The sequence below is a fragment of the Lepidochelys olivacea genome, assembly GCF_965140295.1.
Source record: "Lepidochelys olivacea isolate rLepOli2 genome assembly, chromosome: 19".
Lineage (NCBI taxonomy): Eukaryota > Metazoa > Chordata > Testudines > Cheloniidae > Lepidochelys > Lepidochelys olivacea.
This window is the reverse complement of record NC_140429.1, coordinates 19,642,945-19,662,931: the sequence shown is the minus strand read 5'-3', so window position 1 is coordinate 19,662,931 and position 19,987 is coordinate 19,642,945. Positions and strand designations below refer to the sequence as shown.

The following is a 19,987-nucleotide window of genomic DNA, read 5'->3' as shown; positions in this document are numbered from 1 at the left end:
CAGCCCTGTTCTTGCCAGGTTCTGTGAGCTTGCAAGCAAGCAGAGCAGAGCTTGGCCACTACCTTAGTTCAGGCCTCTGATACTAGGGCTTATGTCTTAGGCTCTCTTTCTACTGCAGTCTCTTCTGGACTTAGTCTGAGTTTCTCTTTTGGAAAAATGCTAAGGATATTCAGCTTGTATTGTATTAGCCAAGTGACTTGGTTATGTAAATGCACCCATATGAAGTCTGAGTTTCCTCTGTTTCAGAGAAGGTAGCTCATAAAGGAGAAAGGTCATTCTCAGTTACCGTGACGTATTAATCATCCCTATTACAGTAGAACCTCAGACTTAGACACCTCAGGAATGGAGGTTGTTCGTAACTCTGAAATGTTCATAATTCTGACCAAGACGTTATGGGATGCTCCTCAGGGCAGACTGCCTGAAGTGGGGGCTCACAGCTGTGCCAGTGACCTTCAGCGTCTTCACCTCCTAGCCTGGCGAGTGGGGGTGTGCACAGGCAGCTGGTTCTAGCCCCCTGGATGCAAGGGTGATGAGTGAGGTACCCTGGGGCACTATGGTGGCAGTGGACACATGGTGCAGGCTATGGCCTTTTTTGAGCTGAGCTGCTGCTCCAGCGCGCGGGGCTCCAGCTCCAGCAGCAAATGCTCTGGGCCAGGTTCCAGCAGCAGCTCGGGAAGTGTCTTTCCTGGGTTCAGACTGTGCATGCAAGTTTGTCCCCCTCCTGGCCATGGAGGAGGGGGGGTGGCTAACAGGAAAGCCGTGCAGACCCCAGCACTGCTCCTGCTCTGCCTGCTCAGGGGCTCACAGCGATGCCTGTGAAACTTAGCATCTTCACTTCCTACCTATAAGTGGCTGCCCGCCATGTGGCGAGTAGGGGGTGGGGGTGGGGACAGGCAGCACAGATGTGCCTACCTTTAAGATGCAATACAGGCACAGTACAGTATTTGCTGGTGGTTTTTGTGTGTGTATGTGTATGTTTTTGCTGCTGCCTGATTGCTTACTTCCGGTTCCACATGGGGTCTGGTTGACCGGTCAGTCTGTAACTCTGGTGATCATATCTTTGAGGTTCTACTGTATAACTAATTCCATTAATGCCTGATCCAGATAATCTTTTAAAAGATCTGAAATCCCCATTAATTAGGGATCCCCAGTGGTGGTGTTTGAGTTGGGTTTTTGTTTTCTTGTATGGTGCTGTACATGCTTTTGTACTTGCCCATTGTGCACCTACCTTTGTTTGTTTTCCTCATTTTCAGGTCTCAACTTTGCTTCTCCTTGCCTTCTGTTTATTTGCAGTTATTTCCCACTAATTCATTTACCATTCCAGCCAGTCCATCTCATTGAGGCACATGCAGGAATATGCACTCCATTATATTCTTGACTGCTTCGTCCCTACAGGTGTGAATTGTCCCAACTTATGGGACCTGCTCTCTATTTTGGAAGACTTTTCTACAATGTAAAAGATCTTTCACTTAAATATTTGTTCCTACTTAGCCTAATTCATTCTTTCTCAACTTCATCCAATTCTCTGAGCTCATTCCTCTTTGACCCATCCTAAATAATTTCTCATTCCTTTGTGTTTATACCCTACAAATTCTTCGGTCTGTATTGAGCAGGATGTCAGACTAGATGATCATAATGGTATTTAAAATCTATGAAAATATTTATGGAGTCTGTTCTCCATTAACTTAGCTAAGATACACAGTCAATGGAATAAGGAGTCCAGTGGCACCTGAAAGACTAACAGATTTATTTGGGCATAAGCTTTCGTGGGTAGAATACCATTTCTTCAGATGCATGGACTGAAAATTACAGATGCAGGCATTATATACTGACACATGAAGAGAAGGGAGTTACCTCATAAGTGGAGAACCAGTGTTGACAGGGCCAATTTGATCAGGGTGGATGTAGTCCACTCCCAATAATTGATGAGGAGGTGTCAATTCCAGGAGAGACAAAGCTGCTTTTGTAATGAGCTAGCCAGTCCCTATTCAAGTCAAAATTAATGGTCTTAAATTTGCAAATGAATTTTAGTTCTGCAGTTTCTCTTTGAAGTCTGTTTCTGAAGATCTTTGTTCAAGTATAGCTACTTTTAAACCTGTTATAGAATGTCCAGAGAGACTTTGAAGTGTTCTCCTACTGACTTTTGTATGTTACCATTCCTGTTGTCCGATTTGTGTCCATTTATTCTTTTACGTAGGGATTGTCCGGTTTGGCCAATGTACATTGCAGAGGGGCATTGCTGGCACGTGATGGCATATATCACATTAGTAGATGTGCAAGTGAATGAGCCCCTGATGGTGTGGCTGAGGTGGTTGGGTCCTCTGGTGTCGCTAGAGTAGATATGGGGACAGAGTAGGCAACAAGGTTTGCTACAGGGATTGGTTCTTTGTATCTGAAGTTATGAATATTGACTCTGTATTTCAAATGTAGTTACACCTGGGTAACGCCAACTAGACAAGATGTTTTCAGTCTAAATAGTGGGTGGGGAAGAGCCTATTCACGGCAATGGGCCATTGGGAAAAAAAGTAGGCCTTAGGAGAAGTTTATCTCCCACCTGCGGCACCTTCCTGCGAATGCTACAGACAGCCTCCAAGTAATGGCTGCTATGACTCTACAAGGACATGACCCTAACCCTAACCATGTCTCTAGACTCCATCTTGGGATGTCAGTATTTTTCCACAGACTAGTCTGGGAACCAAGCTTTGGTAATAAAGGGTTCCTGCCATATGCAAGAGATGCATAAGGCAGGGAGTGGCATCATCTGGTGGTGTTTGCTCCCCACACAAGGAACAAAGACTGTTGCTGGACCCAGGCTAAAGGGATTTCTAGCCTGTGAATGAGACACTTGGGGATTCCAAGCTGTAAAGCAAGTGCAGTTTGCCCCTTAAGAATCTGCGGACTGCTTGTATCGTCTCTTAGGGTGAGAATCTCCTATTCATATCCAATCTATTTAGTATATTAAGCTTAATTTGCGTTTTTTGTTTATTTGCTAGGTAATCTGCTTTGATCTGTTTGCTATCATTTAGAATTAGAACTCCACGTCTCTCATGGAGGTTGTGGAAGTCACAGATTCTGTGATTTCCTGTGACCTCTGTAATTTCTGCAGCAGTCAGTGTGGCTGACCCCAGGGCCGCCCAAGCATCTGGCCACAGAGCCAGCTGCTCAGTCAGCCCTGGGGACAGCCACACGGGCCGTTGCTAGAGCAGCTCTGCAGCCAGCTACCTGGGTGGTCTCACAGCCAGCTGCACCGGCGGCAGCTCTGGCAGCCCCGGACAGCTGCCAATGAGCTGGACCCAGGACTCCCCCTCCTGGCAGCGGCTGGAGAGGCAGCAGGCCTGCTGGGGCTCCCTCTCCCCCAGCAGGGCCCAGAGTGGTGGTGGGCCTCTTTGGTTCTTCCCGTGCAGTGGGCACCCAACTTTCCTCCCCCATCCCCTGCAGTGGACCCCTCCAAGATTCAATCATGACTATTTTCAGTAAAAGTCATGGACAGGTCGTGGGGCCTTGATATTGTATTTTTTGCCCATGACCTGTTCATGACTTTTACTAAAAATACTCATGATTAAATCTTGTCTTATTTATAATCACTTAAAATTAGGGCTGTCCATTAATCGCAGTTAACTCACACGATGAACTCAAAAAAATTAATCGTGATTTAAAAAAGTTAATCATGATTACTGTTTAACAGTACGATTACAACTGCAATTAGACTACCAACTGAAATGTATTAAATATTTGTGGGTGTTTTTCTACATTTTCAAATACATTAATTTCAGTTAAAACACAGTATACAAAGTAGATTGCTTACTTTATAGTGTTGTTGTTTTAATACAAATATTTGCACTGTAAAAATGGCAAACAAAAGAAATAGTATTTTTCAGTTCACCTCATACAGGTACTGTGGTGCAATCTCTTTATGATGAAAGTGCAACTTACAAATGTAGATTTTAGTGACATAACTGCACTCAAACAAAACAATGTTAAGCTTTAGAGCCTACAAGTCCACTCAGTCCTACTTCTTGTTCAGCCAGTCACTAAGACAAACAAGTTTTTTGTTTAGGGAGGATAAAGTTGCCTGCTGCTTATTTACAACGTCACCTGAAAGCGAGAGCAGGCGTTCTCATGGCACTTTTGTAGCCGGCATTGTAAGGTATTTGTGCCAGATGTGCTAAACATTCGTATGCCCCTTCATGCTTCAGCCACCATTCCAGAGGACTTGCTTCCATGCTGATAATGCTCATTAAAAAATGAGTTAATTACATTTGCGATGGAACTCCTTGGGGGAGAACTGTATATCTCCTGTTCTGTTTTACCCACGTTCTGCCATATATTTCATGTTATAGCAGTCTCTGAGGATGACCCAGCACAGGTTCATGTTATGAACACGTTCACAGCAGATTTGACAAAACGCAAAGAAGGTACAAATGTGAGATTTCTAAAGATAGCTACAGCATTTGACCTAAGGTTTAAGAATCTGAAGTGTCTTCGAAAATCCGAGAGGGACAAAGTGTAGAGCTTGCGTTCAGAAGTCTTACAAGAGCAACACTCCGATGGGGAAACTACAGAACCTGAACCACCAAAAAAGAAAATCAAACTTCTGCTGTAGCGTCTGACTCAGATGATGACAATGAACATGCATTGATCCACACTGCTTTGGATGGTTATCGAGCAGAACCTGTTACCAGCATGGACACACGTCTTCCGGAATGATGATTGAAGCATGAAGGAACATACAAATTTTTAGTGCATCTGGCACATAAATATCTTGCGACGCAGGCTACAACAATGCCATGCGAGCATCTGTTTTCACTTTCAGGTGACATTGTAAACAAGAAGTGGGCAGCATTAGCTCCTATACATGTAAACAAATTTGTTTGTCTGAGCGATTGCCTGGACAAGAAATAGGACTGAGTGGGCTTGTAGGCTCTAAAGTTTTACATTTGTTTATTTTTGAATGCAGTTATTTTTGTACATAATTCTACATTTGTAAGTTCAACTTTCATTATAAAGAGATTACACTACGGTACTTGTATTAGGTGAATTGAAAAATACTATTTCTTTTGTTTTTTACAGTGCAAATGTTTGTAATGAAAAATAAATATAAAGTGAGCGCTGTACACTTTGCATTCTGTGTTGTAATTGAAATCAATATATTTGAAAATATCCAGAACTATTTAAATGGTATTCTATTATTGTTTAACAGTGCGATTAACGGTGCAATTAATTTTTTTTATTGCTTGCTAGCCCTACTTAAAATCTATATTTTGTAGTTAATAAACTTGCTTTTGCTTTATCTCAACCAGTGAATTGGAGTGAAGTGTGAGAGAATAACTCGGGGGCAAAGGCTGTTGCATATACCACTCCACATTGGGGGGAGGAGGGGAAGGGTGAATTTTTTGAGCTTACACTGTACAAGTTCCCTGTGCAGTGCAAGACTGTGTAATTTTGGCTTTATATTTCAGAAGGGGTGCATGCCTGGGGAGCTGGGAGTTGCCTTAACTGTGGCCTTCTTATGTAGGGGCTGGTCAGAGAGCCTGCATGTAACTGCAGCGGCTCTGTCCTTACCTGTATGTATGCTGGTGAAAGTGTAGGCTGGAGGGCTTTGCAGTTTGTCACAGAAGTCCAGTGTGAGAGGGCACCCAGGCTGGTGGGTCAGGGGGCACAGTGGCATCCCAGTTCCAGGAGGCAGCCCAGGGGAACCAATCACACCTGGCTTCTCCGAAACCCAGGATCCATCAGCACCAAGACAGTCCAATCATCACCAGTTACCACCCTCCTTATTGCCTCAGACAGTCTGGGCACCCAGAGTCCCTCTTCCATCACGAAGATCTGAATCCATTGCCACACTACTGGATATCTCCCCTCTGTTGGGACCTATTGGGGATAATATCTCTCCCAAGAGAGACTGCTGCAGGACAGAGCTGATCACCCCTCCCATACGCAGAATACACCTGCCCTCTAATGCCACTGGAACCTGAATCAGCCACCTTTTGTACTGCCCTTATCCACTACTAAAAGGCCCACATGACCCTGGGACCCACCTCTGCCTCATCTAACTCAGAGCCACTAGTACCCCAGTCACAATTGACCCCTCCTACAGGGCATATTGGGGACCTTGGGACTAGTAGCCCCCTGCAGATTCAATCTGGTCTGTTAGGGAATCCCCTCTTGTCTCCCCTCAGATCTACTTTACTGCAGTTCTGGTGCTTCTGCCTAAACCAACAGGAGGACTGCTATCATCATCTCCAGATGAGGTGGTGACATCTGCATCCTCTTGCCCTACCAATGACTTCAGGTAGTTCCAAGACCTTCTCCACAGAGTTGCTGGAGAACTTCAGATTCCTCTGGAGGAGATTCAAGACTCCCAACACAAACTCTTGGACATTCTGCATGCCTCTGGATCCAACATAATAGCTCTCCCTGTTTAATGAAACCATTCTGCAGCTGGCTAGGACAGTTTGGCCCACCTATGCCACCTGGCTCCTAGCCCAACAGGGCAGAAAAACGTTGTATGTTTGCTAAGGGTGTGGAATTTTTGTTCTCTGACCCAGCTCCCAGTTCATTGGTGGCCCAGGCCGCTTTGGAAAGATCCAGACGACTGCATCCCCAGTCTACTCCTGTGGGCAGGGAGGGTAAGTGCTTGGATCTGCTGGGAATGAAGGTCTTTTCATGGGCCAGCCTCCAGTTCAGGGTAGTCAATTTAAGGCAACAAGAAAAGGAGGACTTGTGGCACCTTAGAGACTAACAAATTTATTTGAGCATAAGCTTTCGTGAGCTACAACTCATCAATTTCAGGCGTTACTGGTTCATGAACTATCCCAAGTTTGAGTTCACCAGCAGCCTACTGCAACAGGACAGAGCTTGTTTCCAAACTCTGATAGATGAAGGCAACTGATAGCCATGACCACCCTCCAATCTGCTGTTGATGCTGCCACTACCTTCTCTAGAGCCATGGCTGTTGCTTTCATTGTGCACAGGGAGTCATGACTCTGTGCCTCAGGGTTCCCTACTGAGGTCCAGAATACCATCGAGGACCTCCCCTTTGATGAATCGCACCCCTTCAGTGAGAATACAAGTGAGTCCCTGCATACCCTGAAGGACTCCAGGGTCAATTACTTCAATCACTGAGGATAGACACAACTGCCCCTAAGAGGAAGTTTCATCACACATCATCCAAATTGAGGTATACAGCTCAGCAGTGTGTCCATCTGAGACCCTATGAACCACCACGTAAGAGGCAGAGGGTTCAGAAGTCCCGTTTCCCTACATCCTACGCAACGGGCTTAGCATCTCAATCTCAGCCTCGGGCTTGACAATATTTTTGGCTGGAGCTTGAGAGCCACAAATCACTAAGCTCAGCGCCCCCCATGTAGTATTTGGGGGCAGACTAGCACTCCTTTGCACTCCAGCTGTTGAAATAACAATGGACAAATGGGTGCTGAACGTCATCCACTCGACTATATGATAGAGTTTGCATCCCTACCTCCTCCAAAACCTCCAACCCCATCCACCTTCAGGGACCACACTCACAAGAATATTCTCACTCAAGGTCAGTTCCCTGCTGCAGTGAGAAATAATAGAACACATTCCTCCACAATATCAAGGGAAAGGATTCTACTTGACTACTTCCTAATGCCCAAAAAGAATGGTGGTTGGAAACCAATACTTGATCTCTGCCATCTCAGCCACTTCTTTTGTGAACTCAGATTTCACATGGTGACGTTGGCAGCAATAATTCCATCTTTAGAAAAGGGCATGTGGTTCATGGGCTCTCAATATGAGGGACTCCTATGTTCACCTAGGTATTCACCCTCTTTCCCCCACAGATGTTTTCTTAGTTTTATGGTAGGTTCTGACCATTTTCAGTACAGAATTACTCCCCTTTGGTATAGCGGCCTCCCTGAGTCTTTACCAATGTATTCTTAGTTGTAGCGGCTCTCTGCAGACGTTCCACCTTCTTGTCTTCCCATACCTCAACAACTGGCTCCTTGCTGCTAAATCCTACCAAGAGGGTAGAACCTCTCTGATGCTGTCTCTCCTCTCTCTTCACTGAGAGACAGCATAAGCACTGATAAATCTGTCCCCCTCCCCCCCCAATCTCTGGACTTTATCAGGGCAGCCTTGAATTCTATCACCACAAGAGCCTACCCACCCATGGACAGGTTCCAGAGCATGAATAACATCATAACTCACATCATAAACTACCCTTGGATACTGGTCAAAGCATCTCTCTCCCTATTCAGCCACATGGCATCGTGCACTTATGTCACCCATTCACAAGACTCCACCTTAGTTGCTGTCAAGCATGGTGACAGTTCTGACCGAGTTTTGTCCTCCCTCCTATGGTGGACAAATCCCCATGCATGGGGGTTCCCTTTATCCCCTCCCCTCCTCTCCGGACAGAGCCATCATTATGGATGTATCCTTGGTAGGCTGAAGAGCCCACATGAACAAAGGGTGTGGACATCTTGAGAATCTAGGATGTACATCAGTATCCTGGAACTGTGGGCAGAATGGAGGATGTGCGAGTCTTTTCTCCTATTCATCTGCTTTCACCATATCACTGTAAAGTCTGACACTACGACTGACTTCTACATCAACAAGCAAGGGGGAGCAAGATCTGCCTCCCTGTGCGCAGAAGCAGTCAGCCTCTGGAATTTGTGTGTCAGCAATCACATCACCCTGTCAGTAGCCTACCTTCTGGGGAAGCAGACTTCCTCAGCAGACACCTCGCACTTGACCACGAGTGACAACTTTGTAACATGATGCTGCACAACGTTTTTCACTCTGTGGGGAACCCGAACTAGAGATCTATTTGCTTCTCAAACAGACAACAATTGCACCCCATATTGTTTCAGAAGAGCCCTAGGTCACTGCTCCCATTGTGATGCTCTGCTTCTTACCTGGTCAGACCAGTTCAACTATGCCTTCCTTCTCCTGTCACTTCTGCCACAAGTTCTATGCAAGTTCCAGCTGGACAGAGTGAGGGTCCTCTTGATCACTGCCTTCTGACCCAGACAGTTTTGGTTCCCCAACCTCCTGCTTATGTCATCTTGCCCACCAGTTATACTTCCGACATTCCCCAAGCTCCTGACCCACTGCAACAGCAAGATCAGTATCCCGGAGGTCTCTGGAAGTCGCAGAATCCATGACCTCCGTGATATAATCTTAGCCTTAATTATAGATAGGTGCCAAAGGAGTCTGTCATCCTGTTCTCTAGTGGTGTTTGGTGTCCTGCAGCAGACACCAACTAGTACCCCATCTTGTGCTTTATCTGTTAGGACGTTGATCTATAAGCATTCAACATCATTTGCTTCTGAGTTGTTAGTAAAAAGAAAAGGAGTACTTGTGGCACCTTAGAGACTAACCAATTTATTAGAGCATAAGCTTTCGTGAGCTACAGCTCACTTCCTCAGATGCATATCGTGGAAACTGCAGCAGACTTTATATATACACAGAGAATATGAAACAATACCTCCTCCCATCCCACTGTCCTGCTGGTAATAGCTTATCTAAAGTGATCATCAGGTGGGCCATTTCCAGCACAAATCCAGGTTTTCTCACCCTCCACCCCCCCACACAAATTCACTCTCCTGCTGGTGATAGCCCATCCAAAGTGACAACTCTTTACACAATGTGCATGACAATCAAGTTGGGCTATTTCCTGCACAAATCCAGGTTCTCTCACATCCCCCCCACCCCCATACACACACAAACTCACTCTCCTGCTGGTAATAGCTCATCCAAACTGACCACTCTTCAAGTTTAAATCCAAGTTAAACCAGAACATCTGGGGGGGGGGGGGGGTAGGAAAAAACAAGAGGAAACAGACTACCTTGCATAATGACTTAGCCACTCCCAGTCTCTATTTAAGCCTAAATTAAGGTCGAAACAGCAGACTGGACTTCTACATAGAGTGCTTCCGCCGACGTGCACGGGCTGAAATTGTGGAAAAGCAGCATCACTTGCCCCATAACCTCAGCCATGCGGAACGCAATGCCATCCACAGCCTCAGAAACAACTCTGACATCATAATCAAAAAGGCTGACAAAGGAGGTGCTGTTGTCATCATGAATAGGTCGGAATATGAACAAGAGGCTGCTCGGCAGCTCTCCAACACGAGTTTCTACAAGCCATTACCCTCTGATCCCACTGAGAGTTACCAAAAGCAACTACAGCATTTGCTCAAGAAACTTCCTGAAAAAGCACAAGATCAAATCCGCACAGACACACCCCTGGAACCCCGACCTGGGATATTCTATCTACTACCCAAGATCCATAAACCTGGAAATCCTGGGCACCCCATCATCTCGGGCATTGGCACCCTGACAGCAGGATTGTCTGGCTATGTAGACTCCCTCCTCAGGCCCTACGCTACCAGCACTCCCAGCTACCTTCGAGACACCACTGACTTCCTGAGGAAACTTCAATCCATCGGTGATCTTCCTGATAACACCATCCTGGCCACTATGGATGTAGAAGCCCTCTACACCAACATTCCACACAAAGATGGACTACAAGCCGTCAGGAACACTATCCCCGATAATGTCACGGCTAACCTGGTGGCTGAACTTTGTGACTTTGTGCTTACCCATAACTACTTCACATTTGGGGACAATGTATACCTTCAGATCAGCGGCACTGCTATGGGTACCCGCATGGCCCCACAGTATGCCAACATTTTTATGGCTGATTTAGAACAACGCTTCCTCAGCTCTCGTCCCCTAAAGCCCCTACTCTACTTGCGCTATATTGATGACCTCATCATCTGGACCCATGGAAAAGAAGCCCTTGAGGAATTCCACCATGATTTCAACAATTTCCATCCCACCACCAACCTCAGCCTGGTCCAGTCCACACAAGAGATCCACTTCCTGGACACTACAGTGCTAATAAACAATGGTCACATAAACAGCACCCTATACCGGAAACCTACTGACCGCTATTCCTACCTGCATGCCTCCAGCTTTCACCCTGACCACACCACACGATCCATCGTCTACAGCCAAGCTCTGCGATACAACCGCATTTGCTCCAACCCCTCAGACAGAGACAAACACCTACAAGATCTGTCAAGCTTTCTTACAACTACAATACCCACCTGCAGAAGTAAAGAAACAGATTGATAGAGCCAGAAGAGTTCCCAGAAGTTACCTACTACAGGACAGGCCTAACAAAGACAATAACAGAACGCCACTAGCAGTCACCTTCAGCCCCCAACTAAAACCCCTCCAACGCATTATTAAGGATCTACAACCTATCCTAAAGGATGACCCAACACTCTCACAAATCTTGGGAGACAGGCCAGTCCTTGCCTACAGACAGCCCCGCAACCTGAAGCAAATACTCGCCAACAACCACATACCACACAACAGAACCACTAACCCAGGAACTTATCCTTGCAACAAAGCCCGTTGCCAACTGTGCCCACATATCTATTCAGGGGACACCATCACAGGGCCTAATAACATCAGCCACACTATCAGAGGCTCGTTCACCTGCACATCCACCAATGTGATGTATGCCATCATGTGCCAGCAATGCCCCTCTGCCATGTACATTGGTCAAACTGGACAGTCTCTACGTAAAAGAATAAATGGACACACATCAGATGTCAAGAATTATAACATTCATAAAACAGTCGGAGAACACTTCAATCTCTCTGGTCACGCAATCACAGACATGAAGGTCGCTATCTTAAAACAAAAAACTTCAAATCCAGACTCCAGCGAGAAACTGCTGAATTGGAATTCATTTGCAAATTGGATACTATTAATTTAGGCTTAAATAGAGACTGGGTGTGGCTAAGTCATTATGCAAGGTAGCCTGTTCCCTCTTGTTTTTTCCTACCCCCCCCCCCAGATGTTCTGGTTTAACTTGGATTTAAACTTGAAGAGTGGTCAGTTTGGATGAGCTATTACCAGCAGGAGAGTGAGTTTGTGTGTGTATGGGGGTGGGGGGGATGTGAGAGAACCTGGATTTGTGCAGGAAATAGCCCAACTTGATTGTCATGCACATTGTGTAAAGAGTTGTCACTTTGGATGGGCTATCACCAGCAGGAGAGTGAATTTGTGTGGGGGGGTGGAGGGTGAGAGAACCTGGATTTGTGCTGGAAATGGCCCACCTGATGATCACTTTAGATAAGCTATTACCAGGAGGACAGTGGGGTGGGAGGAGGTATTGTTTCATATTCTCTGTGTATATATAAAGTCTGCTGCAGTTTCCACGATATGCATCTGAGGAAGTGAGCTGTAGCTCACGAAAGCTTATGCTCTAATAAATTGGTTAGTCTCTAAGGTGCCACAAGTACTCCTTTTCTTTTTGCGAATACAGACTAACACAGCTGTTACTCTGAAACCTGAGTTGTTAGTGACACAGAAACAGGTAATGCCATTTTTGACACAATACCACTCTCCCTCCCGTCTTGCCCACACAGTCCTTCCAGCCTCTTTGCTCAAGCTTCTTTCAGTTGAATTCTTTGCTCAGCCTGAGCCTGTTATCTTAACTCCTTCTTGTGTTGAATGCCTTCATCTTTGCAAGGAAAGGCCATTCTCCATAAGCCAACACCGAAATTACTCGCATCTTGTATTATGAAAATATAGTGTCCGTAAATCTCTCCTCTCTCTTTTTCCATTGTTCATATAGGTCCACAATACATCCTGTATCTAGGGAACAACTAATGAATTGGATAGCTAACTGCATTCCAGCATGTTGTGGAATTGCTGCTTGTGGTTCCATAGTTGAATTTTGCACCTACCTGGGATTCACACACTTGGTTAGGTATGAAGAATATAGAATGTACTTCTCAAAATTACAGCACTTAACTCTTTTTAAGTATAGAATGAATTTTCTGAGAATTTACAAATAAATTGGTTAATTAGTTTAGGAATTAAAATTAATGGGTCCTTTTACGAAGCTCAGCACTCTTTTTTCCTAGATCTGAACAGAAAACAGATGCTTCACACTTCTATTATTTGTAATAATGTAGCACCTTAGAGTCCTAGTCGTGGACCAGGACCTCACTGGACTAGGTATTGTAGAAACACAGGACAGAGATAGTCCCTGCCCCAGAGAGCTTACAGCCTAAGCTCATTTATAGTTAACCGAGTGAGATCTCACATGGGCTACATTTTGAAGAATTTATTTTCAGGATTATTGATTATTTTTCAGCCATTCTTCATAATTGAAAGTTTCTCCTTCAGTAAGGGCTGACGAATCATGTTCTGCTATAGAAAATTCCATAAAAAACAGCCATTTTTCAAATTGGCCCACATTGCTCATTGTTCTCAAAAGAGTGAGCTCATAACTTCTCCACAGTTGGGTGGATCTCTTGAGAGGGGCATCCATCCTCCTTTGTTCTCGATGGGACAGAGGCTATAGGCAGGTCTTAGCAAAGATGGCTGGCTTCCCACCTACCCCCCCCCCCCAATTGGGAACAATGGTAATCAGAACCATTTTGAATGAGAGCACCTTAACTGAGGCTTGCTGTGGACATCTTCCCATTGAAAATAGTGGAAGACTTCTCATTTTCAGAGGGCAATTCTCCATACATTCCTATGAAGATTTTTATGCACCAGCCTCAGCTGACAAACTTTTAGATATGAAAAATAACGGTAGACAATAGCATTAATCCTAAATCTCCCATTTCAAAAGCTGTCCAATTGTACCAAGTCTGCTCAGCAGAGAGGAGAGTAAGAGCAACTGGGTCTGGGACTGCCCCGTAATAACACAAGGGGAAAAAATAATCAAATGTGTCTTTTTTTCAAATCCATTTCAATTTTGGACAAAATACACTGAAATGTGTCTCTCATATTGATAAGGCATGGCATTGCTATAGGGGAAGATTGTGTGAGTACACTGTGCATTTTTTAACTCTGCATATTGGGATTTTGGAGTTAAGGGTAAATTTAGAATTTACTATGTTTATAATGCTTGATTTGGGAATAATTGTAGAAACCTAGTAATGTATTTTATCCTCAGTTACTTACATGTACTCTCAACCTTACTTCTGTCTTCAGGTAATGTGTCTGGGAATATAAATAGGTTTACAGCTTCAGTTCTAGAACATCTTGAAGCCTGTTCCCTCAGAATTTGTGGAGTGTGTATAACATGCTTTATGTAGATTCCTGTATCCAAGATCTATAAATACAAATCTTGTTCAGTGCAAACCTCCAGTTACCATTAATATTGCAAATACAGTCTAATGGAGCTAGGCTTCCAACTCATTAAAAGTCAATGGGATTTGAGTGTCTAATGCCTAGGCATATTTGAAAATGACACTCCAAATCAGTTCTGTGCTTTGGTAAGGCTGTCCTAACTCAAGGCCACACTAGCTAGTTTCCATGAAGAGAGCGTCCAGTGTGGAAGTATTTCATGAAGGACAAAATGAAGGTGTTCTGAGTTCTGTACACTACTGTAGTGGCTTTATAGAACCACGCTCCTCCCTCTTTCACCATGCTTTGCCCGGACTTGCTGCTTGCAGGTAGGTGATCAGGAACTTTGTGGTAGGGTTGTGTTCTGTTTGTGTTCTTCATATTCTTGGCCTCATCTATCAAGGAAGACTGGGCTTTTAAAGGCAATCTTTTTGCTGTATTTCACTCACTGCAAAGTCAACTTTTTTTCTTTCCCTTTTTATATTTTTCTAGTGATGTTTATTTATCATCAAGGGACAGACAGATACTTGACTGGCATTTTGCAAATCTAGAATTTGCTAATGCCACACCGCTGTCTACGCTTTCACTGAAGCACTGGGACCAGGTACCTAATTCTTTAAAATAGCGCTCATAGATTTAGTACATGCATTTCATTCTGACATGTTTCTGTATGTTAGCAAGCATTTCTAAGAAATTTAAGTGTCATGTATCTCAGCATTATCCCTTCAACTTTCATTCTAGATTCTACAGGATATTAACAGAGAGATGGCTAGTTCTTATACATGTTTACTGACAGAGTTCCGGAGGGTTCTGCTAATACCCAAACGGACTGTAATTAGTTTATACTGTTTTATATTTGTTATAGGAAAATAGTCTATACCAATTATTTTATCAGTAATACAAGGGATTTTCTTCTTGTAATTAAGTTAGGTATAGCACTTTAAGTGGAAAAGTTCCCCATTTATTTAACTCTGTACTGATTGATCTATTTTGGTTATAAACTTATGTATTTTTATATATTTCATTTTAGGATGATGATTTTGAATTCACGGGCAGTCATCTGACTGTGAGAAATGGATATTCCTGTGTGCCTGTAGCCTTGGCAGAAGGGTTGGACATTAAATTAAATACAGCAGTTCGACAGGTTCGCTACACAGCTTCAGGTAAATTAAGCTCTCTAACTTCAGAAGTTGCACTACCAAGGAGCACTGTCCTTCGACAATTGCCTCTGTTCCTCACAGGATTCACACACTCCTCACACCATGAGCACAGAGCCATAGAAAAGCAAGGCCTGTAGGGCCTGAACTATTTAGGAAGCTTTAACAGGTTTACAAATAATAATTTTTGGTCGCTTGTTTCTTTAGTTGTGTGGGCTCTGCATCATGTTGCAGCTTGAGTTCCTCATGTCCCAGGTACAACCTGGCCTGCTGATTCCCGTTCATAATGGGATTAAGGTAAATGCAGTAAGGGGTTTTGGTAAGCAGCCTAGCCTGTACTGGTTCTGACAATAGGAATTCAGTGGGAGAGCATTGTGCTACTAGGAAATGTCCATCACAGACCAGCACATTGTTCTCCAAGGCACAGTTCTATTGGTGCAGGATTTGCTCTGTGGGCCTAAAATGAGACCAAGCAGCATGGGTAGAATCATAGGCTATGTCTACACAGCTAAGGACCTTACAGCAGCACAGCTATACCACTGCAAGGTCTCCCGTGGTAGCTATGTTGGTGGGAGAGTATATCCCTGACTGACAAAAGTTTTACCGACAAAAGTGCTAGGGTAGACGTACACAAAGTGTTAGAAGGGATTGCAGGTGTAAACCATTCAAGACAGGTGCCTATTCAGCCTCCTTTTGAAAACTTGCAATGAAGAATCTTCCACAACCTCCGTAGGCAGTCTGTTCCATTGTCCTACTGTTTTTACAGTTAGGAAGTTTTTCCTGAGATTTAATGTAAATCTGCTGTGTTGTAGTTGGAACCCATTGCCTCTTTTCCTGCCCCCTGTGGCAAGAGAGAACAGCCTTTCTCCATCCTTTTTATGGCACCCTTTCAAGCATTTGGAGACAGCTATCATGTCGTCCCCGGTCCCCCCCCCTTAATCTTCGCTTTTCCAAACTAAACATACCAGTTCCTTCGGCCTTTGCACATATGGCTTGCATTCCATCCCTTTGATCATCTTTGTAACTCGCCTCTGGATCGTTTCCAGTTTCTCTACATCCTTTCTTACATAGGTGACCAAAATTGGACACCGTACTCTAGCTGAATAGAGTGGTACGGTCACCTCCTGTGACTTGCATGATGTGCAACCTAAAATTGCATTTGCTTTTTTTGCAATAGCATCGCATTGCTGGCTCCTGTTGAGGTTGTGATCCACCACAGCTACCAGATCTTTCTCAGCAGTTGGCAATATCTCTCCCCGCCCTCCCCTTCCCCCTCCCCCCCCAGTAGCTTTGTCATCTGCAAACTTGGTTAGTGTGCTCTCCATTCCTACATCCAGGTCATTAATAAAGATGTTAAACAACTCTGGACCCAAAATAGACCCCTGTGGAACCCCACTTGAGTCCTCCCTTGAGTCCGACATCATTCCATTAATAAAAACAATGAGGAGTGGCACCTTAGAGACTAACACTTGTGGTACCTTAGAGACTAACAAATTTATTTGGGCATAAACTTTTGTGGGCTAGTTAATCTCCATCTTTGTTAGTCTCTAAGGTGCCACAAGGACTCCTTGTTGTTTTTGCTGATACAAACTAACATGGTTACCACTCTGAAACCTGATTCCATTAATAGTTACTCTTTGTTTGCGGTTGTTTAACCAATTATGTTGCCACTTAATGGTAGTTCTGTCAAGCCTGCATTTCTCCAGCTTACTTACCAGAATGTGATGTGGGACTGTGTCAAAAGCCTTGCTGAAATCTAGATATATTATGTCCACAGCATTCCCCCTATCCACCATATCAGTTACCCTGTCAAAGAAGGAAATCAGTTTGGTTTGGCATGATTTGTTCTTGTTAAATCCATGCTGGCCGCTAGTGATTACTCCTATATCCTCCAGGTTTCACAAATTGAGTGTTTTATACATTGATTCCCAGGTATCAAAGTCAGGCTGACTGGTCTATAGTTCCCCGGCTCCTCCTTTTTACCCTTTTTAAAGATTGGCACTATGTTAGCTCTTCAGTCTTCCAGGACTTCTCCTGTCATCCATGAATTTATAAATATTATTGCCAGTAGCTCTGAGATTTCTTTTCAGCTAATTCCTTCAGTACCTTCAGGTGAGTAGCATCTAGCTATTTGAATTCATTCAAATTGGTCAGAAGATCTAACATTTTCTTTACATATCCCGATCTGCATCCCTTCCCCTTTATTGTCTATGGTGACTTCACTAATCATCCGATCACATTATTTTTTGTGAGAAGGCTGAAGCAAAGTACACATTGAACAGCTTTGTCTTCTTATCTTCCATTAGCAGCACACCTTTTCCAATGAGTAGCAGGCCTACACCATCCCTGATCTTTCTTTTGTTACCTCTGACATTTCTTGCCAGTTGTAACTCAATCTTTGCCTTGGCTTTCCTGATTTCTGTCCTTTTATGGGAGGTGTTTAAAGTTAACCTTTCTCATCTGACTTCTTGATTCTGTACCAATTCAAAGGGATATTTTGAGTTCTGAGACCTTTTTGGGTGAAATCCTTAGATTCTACTGCACAGTCAAAGCATTGTTCTGGAGAAAGTAATGTTGGTCCCAAAGCATCCTTAGTTCCAGACCTGTCTGATCAAGCTGACCAACTTTCCTCTGAGGCCTATATCCCTCCCTTCCTGAAGGGCAAGCAGCATAGTTTAAATCTGTTACCAAGCACTATACAGGGCACAAGATGTGCTACAGATCCTGTAATGGGTCAGCTCAGATATGTCATGCTGCTTCAAAAGCTCCAAGGATAGAGAGAGTCATTCTTGGTTTCTCAGGTTCTGTGGCCTTTGCGTTGGTTATTACGAGTCTTCCTGTTATTTTTGGATCATAGAAGATTAGGATTGGAAGTGACCTCAAGAGGTCGTCTAGTCCAGCCATCTGCTTAAAGCAGCACCAACCCAACTAAATCATCCCAGCCATCCCCCTAGGTAACCCACTCCAATGCTTCACTGCCCTCCTAGGAAATAGTTTTTCCTAATATCCAACCTAGACTTCCCCCACTGCAACTTGAGACCATTGCTTCTTGTTCTGTCATCTGCCACCACTGAGAACAGCCTAGCTCTATCCTTTTTGGAACCCCCCTTCAGGTAGTTGAAGGCTGCTATCAAATCCCCTCTCACTGAGGGTGGCTTTGGAGCTGGTGGGTTCGTCAGCTCCCTTGCAGGTTTCAAGTCTAAATATGTCACCTGTTATCAGACCTTTGCCTTCTGGGAGGAGAAGTCCCTTGTTTCCAAGTGTGACGGAATGCACTTTGCATTCACACCTTGCACACTACTGTAATAATCTTTGTGCAAAATATGCCTTATAAAGTATCATTTAAAAGCTAATAACTTGCTGGTCAATCTCATCATCGAGAAATGTATGTAACAACATTGTTTGTGAAGCTATAAAATTCCCTTGTATGATGATGATAGCACATGTTCCAAACCCCACAGACCTGCCCAGGCAGAAGTCAGTAAACAGGTCTGTCCTGAGCAAAGGAATATGTGTTTGACTTAATTTGCATTTAAGCAATCATCAAGCAAAAAGAAGGAAGGGAGGAAACCTGCATGTAAGCATACACAGGTGAAAGAACCCAGAGGAAGCATCCTTCCATCCTAGATAAATTTTCCAGCTGAGAATAAGGAGACATGCTTTTCAAAAGAAGAAGTGAAGCCATTAAAAAGGAGGGGGCAAACAGCAAGTTACTTCTTTCTCCCTGTCCATCTCCCTCTTTGCACCTGAGAAGACAAAAGAAACAGCCGTTGAACTCTGGGGGAGGGGTTTGGAAGTCCTTGAAGTATGCGGTGAGAAACTTAGCTTTGGGTCTAATATAGTTTGAGTCTAAGGCCTGGTCTACACTTGTGGGGGGTGGGGTCAATCTAAGTTACGCAACTTCAGCTACGTCAATAACGTAGCTGAAGTCAACATACTTAGACCTACTCACTGCAGAGTCTTCACTACGGTGAGTCGATTGCTGCCGCTCTCCCGCTGACTCTGCCTGCGCCTCTCGCGGTGCTGGAGTGCAGGAGTCAACGGGAGAGCGCTTGGGGGTCGATTATCGCGTCTAGTCTAGACCCTCACTGGATTGATCGCTGCCCGCCGATGCGGTGGGTAGTATAGACATACCCTGATATAGTATGGTTGGAAAATGGTTTCCAGAGAGTAGTTATCCGTAGTTAACAGTCAAGCTGGAAGGGCATATCGAGTGTGGTCCTGCAGGGATTGGTCCTAGGTCTGGTTCTGTTCACTATCTTCCTAAATGATTTAGGTAATGGTACAGAGTACAATTATAAAGTTTGCGGATGATACCAAGCTGGGAGGAGTTGAAAGGACTTTGGAGGATAGGATTAAAATCCAAAATGATCTGGACAAACTGGAGTAATGGTCTGAAGAAAACGGGATGAAATTCAATAAGGAAAAATGCAAACTACTCTGCTTAGGAAGGAACAATCAATTGTGCACACACAAATTGGGAAATGACTGCCTAGGAAGGAGTACTGCGGAAAGGGATCTGGGGGTTATTGTGGATCACAAGGTAAATATGAGTCAACAGTGTAACACTGTTGCGCAACAAAAAGGCAAACTACATTCTGGGCTGTCTTAGCAGGAGTGTTGTAAGTAAGACACGTGAAATAATTCTTCTGCTTCGTTCCAAGCTGATCAGGCCTCAGC

At 44.3% G+C, this 19,987-nt stretch overlaps 1 protein-coding gene across 2 annotated transcripts in view; it reads left to right on the top strand.

The window, feature by feature from the left end:
• KDM1A (lysine demethylase 1A) overlaps positions 1-19,987 on the top strand; it is a 183,317-nt gene that overhangs the window by 116,867 nt on the left and 46,463 nt on the right. For both annotated transcript variants that reach the window (XM_084652354.1, XM_084652353.1), the window contains 2 exons: positions 14,643-14,754; positions 15,181-15,313. In XM_084652354.1, coding sequence (XP_084508480.1) covers positions 14,643-14,754; positions 15,181-15,313 — 245 coding nt within the window. The remainder of the gene's footprint in view (positions 1-14,642; positions 14,755-15,180; positions 15,314-19,987) is intronic.